This window comes from Triturus cristatus, chromosome 8 (assembly GCF_964204655.1).
Source record: "Triturus cristatus chromosome 8, aTriCri1.1, whole genome shotgun sequence".
Taxonomy (NCBI): Eukaryota; Metazoa; Chordata; class Amphibia; order Caudata; family Salamandridae; genus Triturus; species Triturus cristatus.
The window spans coordinates 1,554,070,164-1,554,090,042 of NC_140591.1; the positions used below are offsets into that span (position 1 = coordinate 1,554,070,164).

The 19,879-nt window shown below is 46.7% G+C and overlaps 1 protein-coding gene across 6 annotated transcripts in view; it reads left to right on the forward strand.

The window, feature by feature from the left end:
- The window catches only part of STIM1 (stromal interaction molecule 1), a 458,800-nt gene that overhangs the window by 370,781 nt on the left and 68,140 nt on the right, over positions 1–19,879 (forward strand). For all 6 annotated transcript variants that reach the window (XM_085623469.1, XM_085623472.1, XM_085623467.1 and 3 more), the window contains 2 exons: positions 11,280–11,447; positions 15,600–15,700. In XM_085623469.1, the coding sequence (XP_085479595.1) occupies positions 11,280–11,447; positions 15,600–15,700 (269 nt within the window). The remainder of the gene's footprint in view (positions 1–11,279; positions 11,448–15,599; positions 15,701–19,879) is intronic.

Sequence of the window (19,879 nt, forward strand, 5' to 3'; positions counted from 1 at the left end):
AGCTGAAAAGACAGTCTCTCTTCCTTTCTTTTTCTTAGGCAGGTCATCATCGTGTAATAATCTCTTGACAGCGCGGTGTCTGTGTCCTCAACTAATAAAAATTCCAAACATGGAAAGGTTGCCATGTCGTTGAGGTATTTAATAATATCTCTCTTTCCACTTATTTTACACTATGCGTAGTCTCAATCTGCTAGACGATTATTTGAGATTTCTTGTGATATCTCCCCTTTGATTGTCATCTGTTGGTCCCTTGGGCACACCCAGGTTTATGTGATGTGAAGCTCTTCCTGTACTTACAACAAAAAACAATGTCTCAACTGGAGAATATTTTGGAGGGGGAACCAATTTTGACCAAGTAAGATAAATCACATAAGAACCAAGGGGCAAGAAGGGAGACCACAGTATAGGTAGAGTAAAAAAGGTATTTATACAATTGTGCAAGTAGTTAGGGAAGCACTACAATACATTCACTTGTAAAATGACCTAAGCACACAACGTAACCAACTGAACGTGCTGGTGAATAGTGAGCGACGCAGTGATACAGAAGTGTGAAAAACAGCATGAACGGAGCAAATGAAAAAAGGGGTACAAGGGTCAACAAACAAGATAAATATATACAGTAAAGTACAAGAAATTATTTGGGATGTTTTAGTTGACCACAGGGAGGCCTTAGTTCTAGGCTGTGTCGTCGACGGCGTTTCGACCTGGATGATTTCAGGTCATCATCAGGACTGAGGTCATAGATTAAAGAGTAATGCTTCTGATGCAAATCATGCAGGACACGAGTAATAAAGTTGTTGAAGGGACACTGTGTGACTCAAGATTCAGGATCCAAGAGGGACAGAACGAAGGATGATCGTCCGACCTGAGCGCGGGAAGGATCGGTGGGGCACAAGGGCGGTTGCTTGTAAGGGTAGTCGTGTTCTCAATAGAAGGATGGTAGGACCAAGGTCGAGCAGAGTGGCCAATTTTGTTTAAAAATTCAAACCCGACTGGTCCACGACGAGGGAGTGAAACTTGTTAGGGTAGTCCTATTTTCAATTGAAGGATGGTAGGGCCCATGTCGAGCAGAATGGCCAATATTGTTAAGAAGTCCAAACCGACTCTCGGTTTGGACTTCTTAACAATATTGGCCATTCTGCTCGACATGGGCCCTACCATCCTTCAATTGAAAATAGGACTACCCTAACAAGTTTCACTCCCTCGTCGTGGACCAGTCGGTTTGAATTTTTAAACAAAATTGGCCACTCTGCTCGACCTTGGTCCTACCATCCTTCTATTGAGAACACGACTACCCTTACAAGCAACCGCCCTTGTGCCCCACCGATCCTCCCCGCGCTCAGGTCGGACGATCATCCTTCGTTCTGTCCCTCTTGGATCCTGAATCTTGAGTCACACAGTGTCCCTTCAACAACTTTATTACTCGTGTCCTGCATGATTTGCATCAGAAGCATTACTCTTTAATCTATGACCTCAGTCCTGATGATGACCTGAAATCATCCAGGTCGAAACGCCGTCGACGACACAGCCTAGAACTAAGGCCTCCCTGTGGTCAACTAAAACATCCCAAATAATTTCTTGTACTTTACTGTATATATTTATCTTGTTTGTTGACCCTTGTACCCCTTTTTTCATTTGCTCCGTTCATGCTGTTTTTCATACTTCTGTATCACTGCGTCGCTCACTATTCACCAGCACGTTCAGTTGGTTACGTTGTGTGCTTAGGTCATTTTACAAGTGAATGTATTGTAGTGCTTCCCTAACTACTTGCACAATTGTATAAATACCTTTTTTACTCTACCTATACTGTGGTCTCCCTTCTTGCCCCTTGGTTCTTATGTGATTTATCTCACTTGGTCAAAATTGGTTCCCCCTCCAAAATATTCTCCAGTTGAGACATTGTTTTTTGTTGTACATTGCGCCCGGTCTCTCCTGGGTTAACGGGTTATACTCCTGTGTATTGTTACTCTTCCTGTACTTAGGCATTGAAGGAGACTCCTAAAAGGTGTGTGGTCAGTACCATGGGTGACAGTCTATGATCATGTATGTTCATTGGTTGACTGAGCTTTGGTGAAGGAGTTACTGGAGAGATTACCAAGACAGAGTTTTGGACCACAAGGAGCACGGGACACTGAGTGAGCAGTACTGTAGCCTGGGTCTTGGACATCGCCAACAATTTACACTTTTTAAGAAGAAACTGCAGACGATCCTTTTTATTGAGGCTTTCCCACCCTCGCTTGGAACTAAAAAGCTCAGCCTCCACAATAAGGGCTTTGGCCCCTTCAAGTGCTCTGTGTCCCTTGCAGAGTCTAAGAACTGTGGACACAACGTGCAATTCTGGATTTACCACGCACAAAGATTGGCTGTTGCTCAGAAAGGGGCATGGCCATCGCAGGAACAACCCACTTTATTTCATGAGTTATAATTGTAATTTTATAGGCTTATGGTTGCAAGTGAAATGCATTTATGTATTTCAGGTTTGCTCGGTCCATGCATTGCATGTAAGTGTTTCTCTTCCTTATTAGCAGTAGGAAAGAATACAGCTCTACTGCTGAACATGAATCCTAGAAGCCGTTAACATGTAAACAACACTACATACATTAGAGCGCAAATTGTTGAGGAAATCAACCAGTGCAGCTGTAAAGTCTCAGCATTTAAAACCCCCACAGGCCAGACGCCGGCATTATATGGATTGGCACGTAAACCAGTTAGGTGGTCGCACGGTGGCTCTTTGTCGTCAGTTGCTGTGTTGCTGTTGCACACTGGTCAGAAGAATTATTAGACAGAAGTCTTAGTAACGTCTACTACTGCTAGCTCACTCTCTCCGAGTTGGACATACAGATTCTATAATTTTTTTTAAATCTCCAACCAGCCACGGCGGTGTCCATTGGCTGCTAAGTATTTCTTTTGTGTTTATGCGCGGCTCCGTCAATATGCAATGCCTCATGCCTCTTTCTCTTTGGCCACAATCTCATCTCCTGAATCTCGTTGACATTGCAGGAAGGGCCACAATAAAAATGAGAACTGATAATCCCTTTTTAATTTCCTTCTAAAGGATTTCCAAGAAATGTAATGCTGGATATAATGGCTGGCATGTTTTCTCGAACATTCATTAGAGGCCACCGTGATCCGCTGCCAACCGTCACGGTTTGTTTTTTTAGCATCTTCACGGAGATTACAATTTCCTGTTGCAGGAGAAATTTTTTTTCTTCATACTTGTAGTTTAAAATCAACCTTTTTATTTTACACTAATGCTTCATCATTGTGACCAGCATTTGTTTTAGTTTTATATTTTGTTACAATAAAGGTTGCTAATGTTAGAGCGACTGTATGTGAATGATCTCTACTGAATATTAGATTAGAGAATAGTGTTCTACTGTACAAATGGTGAGAAAAAAAAATTGTTTCCGGGGAGACACACCCACAAAGAATTAACGGAACACTTTTGGCTCTAGAAGTGGTCATTTATTTCCATAATAAGCGTGGGATGTGCTGGTTATATCACCGCTTTGCCGGTTTGTTCATTGGTCTTTTCAGCCTAGCAGCTGCCCAGACATTTAAAAATGCTTCCTGGTCCAACTCGTTTCTGAAAGTTGCTGTCCTTGCAGTTCACATTCTAACCAGCTCCCACTGAGCAGATAAAAACATAGCGCTAGTAGGTTCTAGGTCTCTCCGACAGACATCTTTTAGTGACTGTTGCCAATGACCTTTTGTGAACATTACCAGTGCTTAGTGAGCTGTGGGTCAATCTATGGCTTACCGCTGGTTGGCTTCCTTGTCCGTCTCATTCGTCTCTTATTCAATGGCTTTCCTTCCTCTTCTTGTGTGTGTTCATCCCATAGAGCTTAGCTTTAAAAAAAATCATTCTTCCAGTTGGATGGGCTGTATCCTTTCGCTGCTTATATTCATAGAACTACTGTTTTCTTTTTTTTTTCTTCAGCATTCACTGTAAGCGCATGTGTTTTCTTGTCCTCTCTCTCGTGCGTTGCTTCCCCACTGAAATCTCTCCACACTCTCCCTGTTGTCCCAGCTCATCTTGTGCTTCTCCCTCCCCTGGTCTTCCGTTGTTGTGCCCTCCACTGCTCCCTCCACCCTTGTGTCCTTTCCACTGTTACTTACCCCTCCGCATCTTTATTTTTTCCCCTTGTGCAAAAAAACTTTCTTCGAAGGTTGAATAGCCTTCAAAGAAAGTTTTTTTTGCACAAGGGACAAATACATTTGATATTTGTTGCATTTCTATCTCTTATCTTTGTCTTGAAAGGTATTGTTGTAGATAACTTTCTATTCATTGACCAACTCCAAAGCTTTGTGTTCCACTGCAATACACCAGACCTACTGTAATTGTGTTCCCGCATCTTGGGGCACAGAGTTATTCTGGTAGTAGTTTTAAAAGACCTAGATGTACTCTCTGCGATAGTTCTTTGTCGTTTTCCAGTAATGGACAGCACACACTACTTTACCTTCGTAGACGGACATGTCAATGGCCATGTTACCAGACAACTCTCCTCAGTGTCTCCTTCCCTGCTGTGAATGCCATTGTCAGGGCAAAGATTCAGCTTATTTGTATATATATATAGCACTTACTTCCCCTGATGAGGTGTTGAAGCTCATTGCGGGGAGTAGCCCACTACTCTGGAGCCCAAGGTGAGAGTTTACTCAGTTGTTATTGCATTGGTCTTGAGCTTTCAAGGAATCCATTCCATGTGTGTGCTCCAGTTTTTTCAAGATCTGTAAGTATTGGCATTTATTTTCAGTGTGAATATAGGTAGCCATTGTTTGTGTAGTGTGGCCTATAAGCGAAAGTACAATCTGCAGTAGGGAAAGGGTACCGGTCTGGAGTGGGGAGAGGCTACGGTCTGCAGTAGGGAGAGGGTACCGGTCTGGAGTGGGGAGAGGGTACGGTCTGGAGTGGGGAGAGGCTACGGGTCTGGAGTGGGGAGAGGGTACCGGTCTGGAGTGGGGAGAGGGTACGGTCTGGAGTGGGGAGAGGGTACCGGTCTGGAGTGGGGAGAGGGTACGGTCTGGAGTGGGGAGAGGGTACGGTCTGGAGTGGGGAGAGGGTACGGTCTGGAGTGGGGAGAGGGTACCGGTCTGGAGTGGGGAGAGGGTACGGTCTGGAGTGGGGAGAGGGTACCGGTCTGGAGTGGGGAGAGGGTACCGGTCTGGAGTGGGAAGAGGGTACCGGTCTGGAGTGGGGAGAGGCTACGGTCTGGAGTGGGGAGAGGCTACGGTCTGGAGTGGGGAGAGGCTACGGTCTGGAGTGGGGAGAGGCTACGGTCTGGAGTGGGGAGAGGCTACGGTCTGGAGTGGGGAGAGGCTACGGTCTGGAGTGGGGAGAGGCTATGGTCTGGAGTGGGGAGAGGGTACCAGTCTGGAGTGGGGAGAGGGTACCGGGGAGAGGGTACCGGTCTGGAGTGGGGAGAGGGTACCGGTCTGGAGTGGGGAGAGGGTACCGGTCTGGAGTGGGGAGAGGGGACCGGGGAGAGGGTACTGGTCTGGAGTGGGGAGAGGGTACCGGTCTGGAGTGGGGAGAGGGTATCGGTCTGGAGTGGGGAGAGGCTACGGGTCTGGAGTGGGGAGAGGCTACGGGTCTGGAGTGGGGAGAGGCTACGGGTCTGGAGTGGGGAGAGGCTACGGGTCTGGAGTGGGGAGAGGCTACGGGTCTGGAGTGGGGAGAGGGTACGGGTCTGGAGTGGGGAGAGGGTACCGGTCTGGAGTGGGGAGAAGGTATGGTCTGCAGTGGGGAGGGTATTGTCCAGTTCCTTAGGAGAGGCATCATGTGCATTATAGGGTCCAGTTCAACACACCATACCTGCAGCAGTATAGAGACTGGAGGGAGGCGAGCAGAGAAGCTTACGTCACAGGCCGCTTTAAGATTAGCTGTTTTCTGTTGAAAATTTCGTCGTGCAAGAAAAAAACCTATATGCAGCCAAAATGATGGGTGAATATTGTGTACTCTGAAAGATTTTGTATGTGATGTAGAAATGTGCCGAGCCCTATCCGGAGGGTTGAGAGAGGCGCATTGCTGCCTTCGGGTTGTGCAGTTTGCCTCGCTGTAGAGGCCTTGCCAAGATTCCTGATTTGTTTCCGCCCCTGAAGCACCCAGGGTGTGAGAGGAGTGTGAACCCTTGAGAGTGTGAAGCCAGGAGTGGCGCACTCTGCTGATCCGCTGCACTGTAGATATGAAAGGGACTGGCAGGAGATACAGAGAGTGCGAGGCACTGCTGTCAGCAGCCACAGGGATAGCTGCTGAGACGCAGGCCAGGTGCCCAGCCTGCTGCAGACTCTCAGGGAAGCTAACGAGTGCTGGAGGCAAACCAGGCTCGTTACCCACATGGCATAGCTCGGAGCGCCGCCTGCCCAGACAGCACCAACCCTCTTGGGAAGCGGAAGCCGCTCTTTGCAAGCCTTGTCCTGAGTGATGACTTCAAAGGATCCCTCTTCCAGGCCAAGATCCTGGCTTCTGCTGGAGACCGCTTCAGGCTCACGGACACATGGCTGGACGTTTCTCACGCCCTGATGTTGGACATCCAACCTGTTGCTTGTGTGGCAAGAGAGAGCTGGAGCACGGTCCATGTCATGGGCTGGCTCACACAAAATACGGAGTCCACTGGGCGCTGTGGTCCAGAGTGCAGGTTGGTTGAATGGGCATTGATGCGTGTACTCGCAGTCCAGTGAGTATTGTGGCTCGTTCATTTCAATAACGCGGACCGTTAAAGGGCTAGAATGCTAACCCCCTGGAATAGTCTACGTCAAGGGGTTTACTCAGTCCTGCCAGTACTGCAGCTCATTCATTTCAGCAAGACTGAGCATACAGGCCATTATGGTCTAGAATGCAGATCTCTTGGATAAACTGATGTCAGGGTATTACTGTGGCTTCCCACTCAAGTACTGTGGCTTGATCATTGCATCACTCTGAGTATACAAGTCATTGGGGGATCTTGAATACAAAGCTCTTGGAAGAACGAATGTCAGCGGTGTATGATGTCAAAACAGTATTGCGGGTCATTCGTTTCAATAACACTGAGTACACAGGTCATTCGGGTGTAGAATACAGACCTCTTGGATTTAACATATGTCAGGGTATGTATTGATCATCCACCAAGCTGCATTTGAGGCAAAGAGCTTGGTAACTTTCCACCAAGCTGCATAGTCAGTGCGGTCAACAATCTGTCAGGTGCTTTAAAGGTTGCCCACCTCTGTGGTTAAGGAAGGCGTCGTTCAGATCTGAACCTCTTCATAAAGCACTATCAAAATGTTCCTGCTCCTTCCTGTTCCCCGCTCCCCAACAAATATCATAGTGTTTTTATGGAGTTCTTTTCTCTGGTTTTCCTTAAACTTTGCAGTCCATTTACATTCAGCTTGTGTGGGTTCAAGCCCAGGGAACACATGAACTCCTGTCATCTATTATGTCCTAGGTGTTCATCTGAGACTGCAACAAAGTAAGCTTTCTTGGTATCATTGAGTGGTGGGTGCCACCCCAGGCCCTGGAAAACTCTTTATGGTCAGCGCTCCAAGTCCTGGGCGAGCTCTCTTAGGCGGGTGGTATGTGAGCGAGGCAGAAAGTTTCTGCTCTCAAAGAAACATGCGAGGCAAAGTTCACACCAGGCAACAGATTTCAGGATTAAGAAAAGATTGCAAGAAAAATGCTGGAGGGTCTCGGAGATCTGAATAAAGTGCTGGACTATTTCTTGTCGACCAGTTTAAGTCATGAACATGAACATGTCCCTTGGGTCTGACGGTCTTGTTTGCGAACAGACTCTTAATCTCCAGATTCCTTCATAGTTCCTTACACTGAAACTTCTGGCGTGAATATATGTCAACATAAACGCTGTATTCCTATCGAGCCCACCCAGGGCATCGTACTATACGCAGATTTCATCGCACCGGTTTATGAACTTCTCTGTACGTAGTCTGTGCAAAGCTCATCTCTGCAAGAACCATGGGCATCACCGTCTCTTAAATACCTCGCCTAGGTACAAATTTCTGGATTCATTGGTAAGTTGTAGACCTGCCCCTTGGTTGCGACTCATTCTAGGCTCAGATTCTCTTCAGCTCTTAAATGAGAGCGTGTTTTTCAGTGAGGGTAGCTGAGTTTATCAACTGAATAAAGTGCATGTTCCTTGTCACAGGAAGGAAAGTGGTTTTATGTCTTTTGACTAATGTATAGATACTGCCGTAAGCTTTGAGTGCTCTCATCTGGGAAACGGTCTTTACAACGCGGATTGAGCCATGCATGCCGTTTCCTTGCAAGCGTAACAACGCTTACCTGAACCATGCATCTGCCTTAACCACGCATATGCGTGGTTAAGGCAGATAGCAGTCTAGTGTCCGGATGGGCAGGGAGAGGAACAGGAACCGTCTGAATAGGAAGCTCAGGACGTGGACAGGTAAGTGGGGCTGGGTTTCGGGGGGGGGGGGTGGTTTAAGGGCTCAGGGCGGCGGGGGTGGTCAGGGTAGTTTTTTTTTAACGGGGGCAGTGCTTTAAGCCCCTGGGCAGGGGGGAAGGAGTTGGGGTTGGTTTAAGGGTGGGGCTAAGTTTTAGGGGTCAGGATGGGGGGGCTGGGGTCGGGGTAGTTTTACATAGGGGTTAGGTTTTGGGCCTCGGGGCGGGAGAGGGTAAGAGGTAGTTTTAAGGGCAGAGCGGAGTCTGTTTTAGGGCTTAGGGGTGGGGGGGGGCCGAGGTAGCGGGTATAGGATTTTAGGGCTTGGGAGAGGAGAGGTCGGGTAGTGGTAATTTAACACGCATATCCCTTTAGCAAACGTGCTGTTACCACGAAATTCGATGTTAAGGCATACGTGGTTAAGACTTGTTTGTTTTTGGGACCGCATTGTAGAGGCATTCATGTTTCAGCCACCCTCTCTTCTTTCCTCCTGGCAGACGGCTTTGCCCTTTTGGCTTGAAGAATACAGACGCTCACATGTATTTACATAAGTCTTGTGGCAAATTTCCTTGGCTCTCAAAGAAGTGGGTACAGTTTCATGCCCAGGATCCAAACGTTTAGCCTTTCCGCACAGACCTTCCTTGGTCATGGTTTATGTATCTGAATGAGCTGATTAGGTCATGCCTTTCATGGAGTCTTAAGCAGCCTGGGGCTTCATAGGAGCAGAACCTTTCTTTTTTGGTCTGTTTCCAATTAAGAGATTTTGAGGTTGGGTCATCTTTGAATGCTGTTAAACCCTTGCTTAGACATTTTCAGTGGCTCTGATAATGTGAGACCATAGACACGGTGTTCTCCTCTGCAATGCTGGTGCTCGCTCTCCAAGAGATTGTCTGATTAGTGTCTAATCTCGCAACAAGTGCCTCAGGGTCCATACTTGGCACCTAATTCCAGTCAGGACCTGTGTAATGTACCAGGACAATGCATTTGTATGGTTCATATTTTCATAGCATGTACCTTTTGTAAAAGGCGCAGAGCGCTGTGCAGGGTTCACGTTGGAATATGGTTCTGTGTTTGGTGCCGCACCTACACCTCACTTAAAACAACAGGCAACACATCAAGTGTGTTCGGTTGGGAGGTGGTGTCCTTCCAGAAGTTGCTTTCTCTTCTAGAAAGTCTGCTGTCTGCTGTCGGCTGTCTCTGTGGACAACCCCTTTTATAAGATTCAAGTGGAGCATGAAAAATGTCCCCTGCACCGCTTGGTCTACTTCACTTGGAGGCTCTGTTGATTCTAGATGGCTCTGACATGAATTGACCCACTGGACATGCTGTGTGGAAAAGGCTGAGGCCGGTCTGTATGGGGCGAGTTTGGGACGGTGGTCTGGAGACTGATTATCAGAGTACTCTGGCTCCAGAGGGAGTATTCCTATAACTGGGTCACATATTGATCGAGGCCTCCTGCTGACTGTTGATAGACCTATCAAATGTTCTTTGGAAATGACAGCAAGTTCAGCAATCTGTCACTTTATCTCACTAGATGTGGCTTCCATCAGAGGGATGTGTGTAACCTGTAAGTAGTTTTTAAGGCATGAAATGAACATAAAAGGCTTTTGTGCTCTGTACAGTGTATCCGAGATAAAATATAGCAATTATTCTAATAGCACAGAGTAAACGACATAGAATTGCACTTATAGAAACATTAATATCAAAATATATTTTAAAGAAAGGTTCCTAAGCGTTTGTGAAGCACACAGAAGAGATTTGTGCATTTGGGGTGACTGGAAGATCATTGCAAGTCTTGGTGGCAGCACGTGTGTGATGTTTCTAGGGTGAAAGATATCTAGGCTATGGAACTGTCAAGGGGATTTGTCTCTTTTCTTTAATATCCTACGTGGGTTGAAGTGAGTGGCTGTACCAGCGTCGCTTTTGGCTTCTAGGAGCAGCTGTTGATGTCAGTGAATCTGGCTGCAGCCATCAGCCTCTCCTCGCCAGGAGCAGTTCCAAGAGAGAGGCAGCTCAGTTTGCAAAGCAGTTGCTGATTATTTATATTTGGGCGCTTAAACAATAGTTTTCTCGTCCGTTACACGTGTACGTACAAGGATTAAAACAGGCTTAAATTGTGACGTTTTTCTAATCACTGCTAGATCTCAAATCTGACCTTTGTGGCCGCCTCACAATGTATTACTTTACTTACCCAAGAGTTTGAAAACACTGTTGTGTTGTCACCTTCCAGGACACAACGTTGAGAGTCTGCAGCAAATGCCCTTCCCTGGTTTGCAGATAAATCTATGTCTCCACCTGCTGATTCGTGGTGTTCGTTTCAGTTGGAAAGTGATTTGCGGCCTTTATTCTTGGGGTCTCCTCCCAGTGCGTTCTCTGTATAAGTGGGCGGATTCTCGCACCATTCTCAGGTGCATGGTTTTTAGCAAAGCGCGTTATCCTGGGTTGCTGGATGGTTCAATGCTTGTTTCTGGATTGACAAGCGGTGTTGAGTTATGGAAATGGGAATATAGAATGTCGTAGGACTTCAGAGCCAAATAGGGTGTGGGATTCTCTTAGGACAGTGGATGTTGGCCTTGGACGCTACTTGTTGTGGATGGGATAGTCTGAATAAGAGGACTCGCTTTGAAGCTTATCTCAGAAGTCTATCTTCCTTACACACAGATTCAGCAGTTCGGCAGCAGAAGGGCCTCTCTTATGGGTGCCCTGAACCTTTATTTACCTTGGGCCAACAGTCGCGGGCTTTGGGGCTAACACCCCATGTTGTCCTCAGCCACTGGCACGTACCTTAATTGTCGCACTCCTGTCCAAGTCAACGATGCCCCCACTGTTGTTGCCACTGTGCTGACCACAGGTGAGAGTGTACCAGCTCATGTTTGTCTTTTGACCTCTTTGCAGGTGCGCATGGCGCTGAAGAACGCGGAGAAGGAGCTAGAGTCCCACAGTAACTGGTCGCCCCCCGAGTCCTTGCAGAAGTGGCTGCAGCTGACCCATGAGGTGGAGGTGCAGTACTACAACGTGAAGAAGCAGAACGCAGAGAAGCAACTGCTCATCGCCAAAGAGGGGGTATGGACTCGCCGCACGGTCAGAGGGGTCCTTGGTGCACAGGGGTCAGTGGTCATTCCACGGCTTTCATGCGATGGTGTGGTGTAGTAGTGCTATGCTGGACCTTGGTGTCCTCCAAAGAAACTACTGCAGCAAAACCACTGCATGAAGGACATTTGATGAATGAAAACTGGAAGAAATCTTTCTTTTCGTGCCTTAAAATACTATCTGAATTGTATTCTATTTTCCTTAACTTTTCACTGTTTTTCTCTGAGAAAGCTGTGACCCTAAAGGCTGTTTACACCCAGGACTGCAGAACTGCCTATGTTTGAGTGCTGCATCGTCTTTACATGCTAGCATTTAAACCTCCCCAGCCCAGCCAGTAATGACCGTGCCCGGTTTGATTATTGTACAATATTTAATGGTCCTCATACAGCCAGGACTCTCCTCATTTACTTTCTCTTTTCGGTACTCCCTGTGAGAGGGGAGTTGTGAGTTGATTTTGCAAACTCTGAATGAGCAGATTCGGCATTTCCCATGTTGAGGAACTAATAGGGTATTTGCGGAGATCTTTGCAGTTATAATGCACTGTGATGGGAATAGATGACAGCCCACTTTGTCTTGTAAATGGAGGAGGAAAACAAGACATGTTCCCAAGGGAGAAATTCAAATTAATTTTTGCCTGAGAGAGAGTAAGTGGCTCTTCGGTCAATATTGTTCCCACTGCTTCTTTTGTAATAGAATGAGTGCCGACGTGCAAAGCTGTGCTCAGACGCAGGTGGTCTTGAACGTCAGCGTGCTGATTACTAAGGGATCGTAGTCTTCAAACCACCTATTACCTTTTTAATCCACTTCCGGATACTCCCGGCCCCTTTAGCTCACTCTTGCAGGCTCCAGCTTTCTCCTTTTGAGACGGGATTTCTGTCTTTTCTTCATCCTTCTTTCCCCTTTTTCCGTTTTCCATCTCCTGCTCTGGGGAAATATAAGTGCTGGTCGCCTGAAATGAGTGCCAGTGACCCCCTCCCCCCCCCCCCCCCCGCTCAAATTAAGCGCCGATTCTTCATACAAAACGCTTCCCAGAAGAAGATTTGTTGCGGGCATTGAAGGTCCTGCCCAAGTGCTGGTCCAGCTCCAAACAGAGCACGGAGCTCCTCCTGGTGATTGGTCAGCACTAGTCTGTAGTCACCTTGGAAACGCCCTTTGAGGCGGGCGAAGTAATGCCCTTTTATTATTTTTGCCTACAGGATTCCTACACAATTGGATGTTTTTGTGAGAGAACTAATTGGTGAATTGCTTCGACAGGGTGAGCCACGGTATTAACCCTTACTTATACTCCCCTATCTTCCTAGGGTTCACCTGGCCACTTTTCAAACCTTTACACTAATTTTAAAAAAAGTATATATATATATATTTTTTATTGACATTTGGCATTTCCAAATACTGTTAAGAGCTGATGATGCACTTTGCACATTCTGAACACAGCAGGCAGTTTACGGTACCCCCGCGCAGTGCATCTGTATTAACAATAGAGCAGCTTTGACATCGAGATCATGACCGCTGTTCTCTAGGATGTGTGAACAGGGGCACCTAGATGTAGGCGAAGCATAAGATTGACTGATCCACAAAAAGACGAAACTGTCTGTAACTACAATAGGTGTAACAGGCCCGCATCCACCATGTGTATCTGGAGGAGCGATGCGACAACCAAGCATAGATAAGTGTAGTTGCGAGGCCGCAGGTTTGAGCTGGGGTATCCCCTATGGGTTGCAGTCACTGGCCGGGGCTGCTGTTCAACGGGGAAGCAGCAAGTGTTGTGGGCTAAGGGGGCTGCTCGTGGGCATGCAGAGCATGGCACAGCTCCGCCAGAAGAGTATCCCAGAGATGGGGTATTTACAGAAGCCTTTCGGAGTCTCCTCTGTGTAAGGCACTGCTTTCAGACTTCAACCTTTTACACTCATGTCCTTTACTGTTCCTTTCCAGGGTGGTGGCCTTCTTCGTTACCATAATATTGCGAAGGCGCATTAGTGAGCAGCAAACACTCCCCATGTATGAGCTATCGATTCAGGGCTATAAGGATAAGGTTGTTCTCAGAACCAGTCCCAGTGTCCGCACCATATTCTATAGAGCTCCTGTTCTTCTTTCCACAACCAGGTTCAGTAGCGGGGACACACTAGATGTAAAAAGAGCTCTTGCGTACCATATGAACAGGGCCAGGCATTTTCACTGCTCCGAAGAACTTTGTAGACTTCACAAACTGTACACAGGCCATCCCCTTTCTAAGGCAGGTATAGCAAGGTGAATAGACGGGTGTATTCACACTTGCCACCAGAAAGCGAAGAGTATTGGTTGCTGATCTCTTTAAAAAAAAAAATGTATACAGAGCCCACACTGCACAATACGCATGGTGCATCACACTCCATATACAGTCTCACCCGCTGTGCAAAAACCAATCTAACAGAGTTGGTGCTCGTGTGCATTGTGGACTAAGTGAGGAAGCAAATCGCATCTCTTGACTTAAAAGCTTTTTCTAAGAAGTTGCAAGCATCCAACACTAGATGGCAGCAGCATGTGAATCTGTTGCCCTGCAGGCCAAAAAACATGCTTGCAGTGTAAGGGAATGTTTCCTTTCCATCAGATTATCAGCCATTTAATGTTTGTCATACAGCTAAGACGGTTCTGGGAATCCATCCAGATGCTTGATTTTCATGCGTGTCGGAGAGTTATTCTTCAATTTTGTCCCTAATTATCCAACTCCAGTGAAACCAAACTTGTACACTGAATGCACAAAGAGCTACAAGCTTGTGCCTGGTGTGTTCAGAAAAGCACATCAACTATATTGTGACATTTTTCATTGCATTGTTGTAGGAGAAAAAGTTTACAAAAAGGCATCTGTTGGAAAGCAGTCTTTTGTTGCATTTTCCTAGGAGCAAGCCAGTGACCTCGTCCAGGAGATTCCAGACCTGGTTCTATAGCAGAAGAGTCCGCCGGTGCATCGTTGATGGGCTCTTTCCCATAGGAATCCATTTACAAATCACTTCATGCACTCATTAACGGGTGAAGATAGATTCCAGGGCAGATGGACACCTCTCTCTTCAAAAATATGATGACCCGCAGCTAGGACTTCCACTCACACCTGCTAGACATACTTTAGGAGACGTTTACTATCATTCTCTTTCTATAGGGATCCATCTTAATGCAGAGCCATTACTAGGCAGCTTTAGAGTGTTTTGAAATTTGCTGTAAAAATCCAGCTATGGTCAGAAACTAGTGAAGACTTGGCTCTTCCAGGATAGTTCCCCCTAAGTCCCTCTGTGTCGCAGTATCAGAGCCAGGATACCTGCTGGCAGCTATGCGCTCTGTAAGTGCTTCTTAGAATAGAATAGAGTAGAGTTGAAAGAGTAGAGTTTACAGGTGAACTATTCGGGAGCCTGGCTGCCCAGCATCCCTGCAGCTTTCAGAGGTACTAGACCTTCCACTAAATAAAAACACAGCGCACCACCAGAACAGCGGCGGATTATCGCGTTAACTGTTTTAAAAACATGGGGCCAAGCAGACAAAACGTGCAAAGCAGTGCAGTTTTACCAATCCTTGCCCCGTAAATATGTGGAACTCAGTTCATACTTCTGTGAGTTTGTGTAGAGTCTGATTGCTGGGCCAATGTCCTACAGTGTAATTCATTCCTCAGAAACAATATTCAGTTCCCTTCGTGTTTCGCTGCAATTGTGCGCCCAGAGTTGTTTCTCTTGTTGCCTCACTTACATTCTTTCATCCCTGTTGCCCCTGTATCATGTATTATTAATGTTGGGGTGTGTTGCCGAGTGGATGAACATTGGAGGTAGGATGGTGGTCTGCGTCTGTTAGATGTTAGTGTCTGCATGACACAAGCTCAGTACCTGTACATTAAAAGGCTGTTTACGAGAGGCGGGCCTGGGGTCCAGTACAGATCTTAGCAATGCTGCCCATAAAGGTTATTGATCTCTTCAGGAGAACCGTAACGTCTTACGGTGCATTTTATGAGCAATGCTGTATGAAATCTCGGTGTTCATTCAAGGGAACATCACTTGGTTTATTCTCCTTTGCCTCACCCTCTTTTCTCAATAGTTTGGGGTGGTCCTCTCATGCGTGGATACTTGTTTTTAGATAAATCATTTGTTTTCTCATCTCTTGTTAAAGGCTGAAAAGATAAAGAAGAAGAGAAACACCCTGTTTGGGACATTCCACGTGGCCCACAGTTCCTCTCTGGATGACGTTGATCACAAGATCCTAGCGGCGAAGTGAGTATCTGTTGGAAGTTGTTCTTGCTGCTTCTCCTTTCATTTATACACTATGACCACACATCTGTCTTTCAGACCTCCAGACAAAGCCTGGTCTAGGAAGAAAGCAATGGCTGTTGAGGTCATCCTTGGGATGTAGCCTAAAAAGTGGATCTGTTCAGTAAAACATAAAGTGGGGCTCATTGGGAGTGACTATGTGCACTGGAGGGAAGTCGCTGAGAAGTGTCTGGAGGAGGAGAAATTGATGGCTGAATGTTGGACAGTGTCAAACATTCACCCCCAGTACAGCGATCTGAGCCTACATCCATTGTTTTTTGTGCACACCATGCCATTCCAGTTTAGACCCAGCCATATGCAAATCAGTCTTGACCGTGCTCCCCATGGGAACAGTGTAGCCCAAACTGCCAGGCCAGATCCTCTCTGGACTGGAAACAAGGATCCTGGGACCGGTTTCGGGGTATTACCCCTCATCAGCCAGGCAAGCTTGACTCCAATGGCATGGTGAACACAGGACCCACGTCTGGCCATACCCTTCCCACTTAGGGCGACAAATGCAAAAAGAACTAATGATGGGTGGAATGTTAAAGAATATCAAACATTCACCCCCAATACAGAGATTTGGGCCTAAATCCATTGGTTTTTTGCTCACCATGCCATTTCAGTTTAGACCCTGCCATATGCAAATCAGTCTTGACCCTGCTCCCTATGGGAACAGTCCAGCCCGAATTGCCATTGCCAGGTCTTCCCCTGGACCAGAAAAAAGCATCGTGGGACTGGTTTCGGGGTATAAGCTCATCAGCCAGGCTAGCTTGACTGGGCGGTGAATGTTTGCATCGTTCCGCATACCGTCCATCATTTGTTACTATTGGTTTTAGAGAAGTAGAGAGACCGAGGAGAACGAGGCGCTGTGTTATGCTGAATAAGGAGCCTTCATTCAACGAAGGAAGTTAAGGTTATTGAAAACAAGGTCGACTATTAGTTGTAGCAGAGGACTACTGCACCTATATGACTGTCTTTATTCTTTGGCTTTCTCTTACTTTTATTACTCCACCCAAGGCCTAATATGTTTGATGTACTTCCAGTTGCACATTCGACTTGTTCCGCTGCTATGCAATAATTCTAGTTTTTAGCATGATTCATCTCCCTCAACCGTGTGAACGCATAGCAAACTGTTTTAGACATCCCTTCATTAGATGCCTGCCCCAAATGGCAGGCGAGATGGGATGTTGCAGGGTTTATTTCTCACCCACAGCTAGATTAACAATGAAGATTGTGCTTCCTTTACTCCTGGGTGACTGCTGCGTAAAACAGAGCAGTAGTAATGAAGGACAGTTGTTACTTTTTGTAAGTTGGTTTTTTTGTGCTGTCAGGTGTAGCATTGCCTTTTTAACCCTTTTGGTGAGCTGCCTTTTACATCCTATTCCGCTTATGGAGCGACACCGTATGTCCTCCTCCATAAGCCCAGCGGCAGCTCCTCTGCTGTGGCGGAGGAGTATTGCCCCTCCTACCAGCAGCTGCAAAAATTGAAAAAGATAATAAAAGTTTTATCATCATTTTTTTTCTTCTCCGAGCTGAGTCTTGGGGACGGGGTCATACCCGCCCAGCACTACAGTAAACAGAGGGGGAGTGGTGGGCACTGCTGTAAGTGCACGTTGGTTTGGCTGGCTGTGTCAGGACGGCCAAACTGACGTGCGCACCGACATCTCTCTAACCCGAGCTGCATTGCTGGGTGGAGAGAACAGCAGGCGCAGGCCTCCAGTCCCCGATGGAGTGGAAAATCAGCCTGCTCAGTCCAATCCCAGTACTTCTCTCACAAGCATGAGAGAAGCGATGGGATTCGCCGTGGGGGAGTCTGGGAGCCTCACCCTGTGCACAGCAGTCGGCAGAAGAGCGACGGATAGGTAAGTTCTTCTTTGTTTTGTTTTTTTACCCCTGCACTGCCCACCACTTTCACCCAATACCAGCCACTACTACGTAGTAAGCTTTGTTAGTAATCCATCCAATCAGCACCCTGCTTGATTCGGCAGGACCTCCGTTGCTAGATGCCTGTGCAGTCTGACACTAGCCTCCCTTTGAGTGGACTTGAGTTTTGGCCACTGGACTCTATTGTCATTAAATTGAGGTGGCACAGAGAGCAACCTCCATAAGGACCGATCTGCTCTGGTAACCCACAGTGGCAAGACTGCAGCCAGCGGCAGGGATGCAGGATCAAAGGGGCGGGGCTCTGCGCTCCACCGCCCCTCCCCCCCACCCATCCTCCCAGGCAGCGGCGTGTATGCCTGAGCCCACCCTGATGTTGTCTTGACGGCAGTTTAGGAGGCTAGAATTGCCCTCGAAAACAAAGTCAACTCCGTTAGTGTTGAAGTTACTCTGATCAGAACGGAATTAAGGAAAATACCATAATGGAAGGGCACAGTGTAGGACAGCCTTCGTTACCAATGGCACAAAGAACTACATGTCACCCATGAAGTTCTGCTGGACACGGCACATCCTCGTCAGTCAGTTAATTGCAATTGCATTTATATAGCGCTTACTACACCTAACAAGGCGTAGAAGCACTTTTCGGCAAGAAGCACGCTACTTCAGAACCCAAAAAGGATTAGTGGTGGATTAGTATAGGGAAAGATGAGTTAATTTGAGTGTTGGACATGCGAGGCTGGTAGTTTGATTGAATAGGATAATGGAGGGATAGAAGAGGGAAGAGTCTAGAAAGTATTTATTTGAGAGATCATAGTAGTAAGATGAGGTTTGAGATGCGTCAAGGAGATTCATGAGAGAAGAACTTAGAGAGAGTTGTTTTGGGAGATTACAGTAGTAAAATGAGGCTTGGGGTGAGCCAAGGAGTGATAGAGGAGGGAAGAGTCTAGAAATGGTGAGTTTAGGGATCATAGTAGTAGAATGAAGGTTGGGATGAGTCGGAGAGTGGAGGTAGAGGATATATTGAGAGCGGTATAGTGTGAAACAGTAGTGTATTTGAGAGAGTCAAAGGTTTTTGTTTATTATTATATGTTGTACAGCAGGAGTAAAGGAATAAACTCAGTTACATAACAACACAGAAAGGGTATACATGTATATGGAAGACAGTACATAGAGATTCAAAGTTGTATTACATAAACTCAGACCTCCAAGTGCTGCATTTGAAGCCAATTAATGTATGCATTTTTAGAACTATTTTTTAATTTTAATTTTATCTTTTTCTTAACACCTCAACAGTGAAGCACCTGTAGATAAAATAGCCATGACAATATTCACATACTGTGACAGACAAACAGAACGGAGACCCACGAACATCCAATAAAACAACCCATAGGAAAACTATGCAGTGACCCACAAACACGTCCACGAGCTCAGATTCACACTCGAAGTCTGACGCGGACATTGAACAGAAGCTGGATGGTCTCTGTATCCTCAGTTTCATCCTATTGTCCTTCGAATCACCACGGCGCCAACTCTTAAAGCTTTAGCTCGAGTCTGAGAACACTAGTGCGAAGAGGTAGAGGAGTTGTGATTAGGAAATGACAACATGTACAAGTTGGGCCCCTGTTCAACAGAGGGACCAAGTGCAGAACACTTCATCAACAAATGGATCACCCAAAACACCAGCATAAGATGGTGTTTATTTATTTTTAATTGGTGGAATGCGGCAACCAAACCACAGTGCTCCAACCACCGCTGAAGGCCTCTTTCATGGGTATCACAGCTTTCAAGCTCCGCATTAGAGATACAGATGCCATCTCGCAGGTGGTCAAATGGGTGGGCCCAGTTCTCTACGCATAAAAAACTGCTTTCCGCATCTCAGCTGAGCTGTTCAGAAGCAAAGGAAGAGCTTTGAGAAAGTAAAAGATGGTGCTCCTGGAGCCAGGCTTAGAGATGTGCTCATTGTGGCATGGCTGAAGTCTTGACGGAGAATGTAGGCACTTGATGACAGCCGAGGAAGTTTAGGACTGGCTGGATAGGTGACTTTCAGCCATACAGAGTTAAAGGAAATGGCTTGCCCTATAGGTGGTTATGTCGGGGTGAGATGAAAGTGGCTAAGGCAAGATATTTACAATTGTTTGTCTATATGCCTCACTAAACTGCAGGGGAGGGGTCGCTTGACCGTTTGGGACCATGCTTGCTGGAGACCTCGCCAACAGTTCTTAGAACCCAGCCTGAGTGTGGTACTCACCGGCCCCAGAA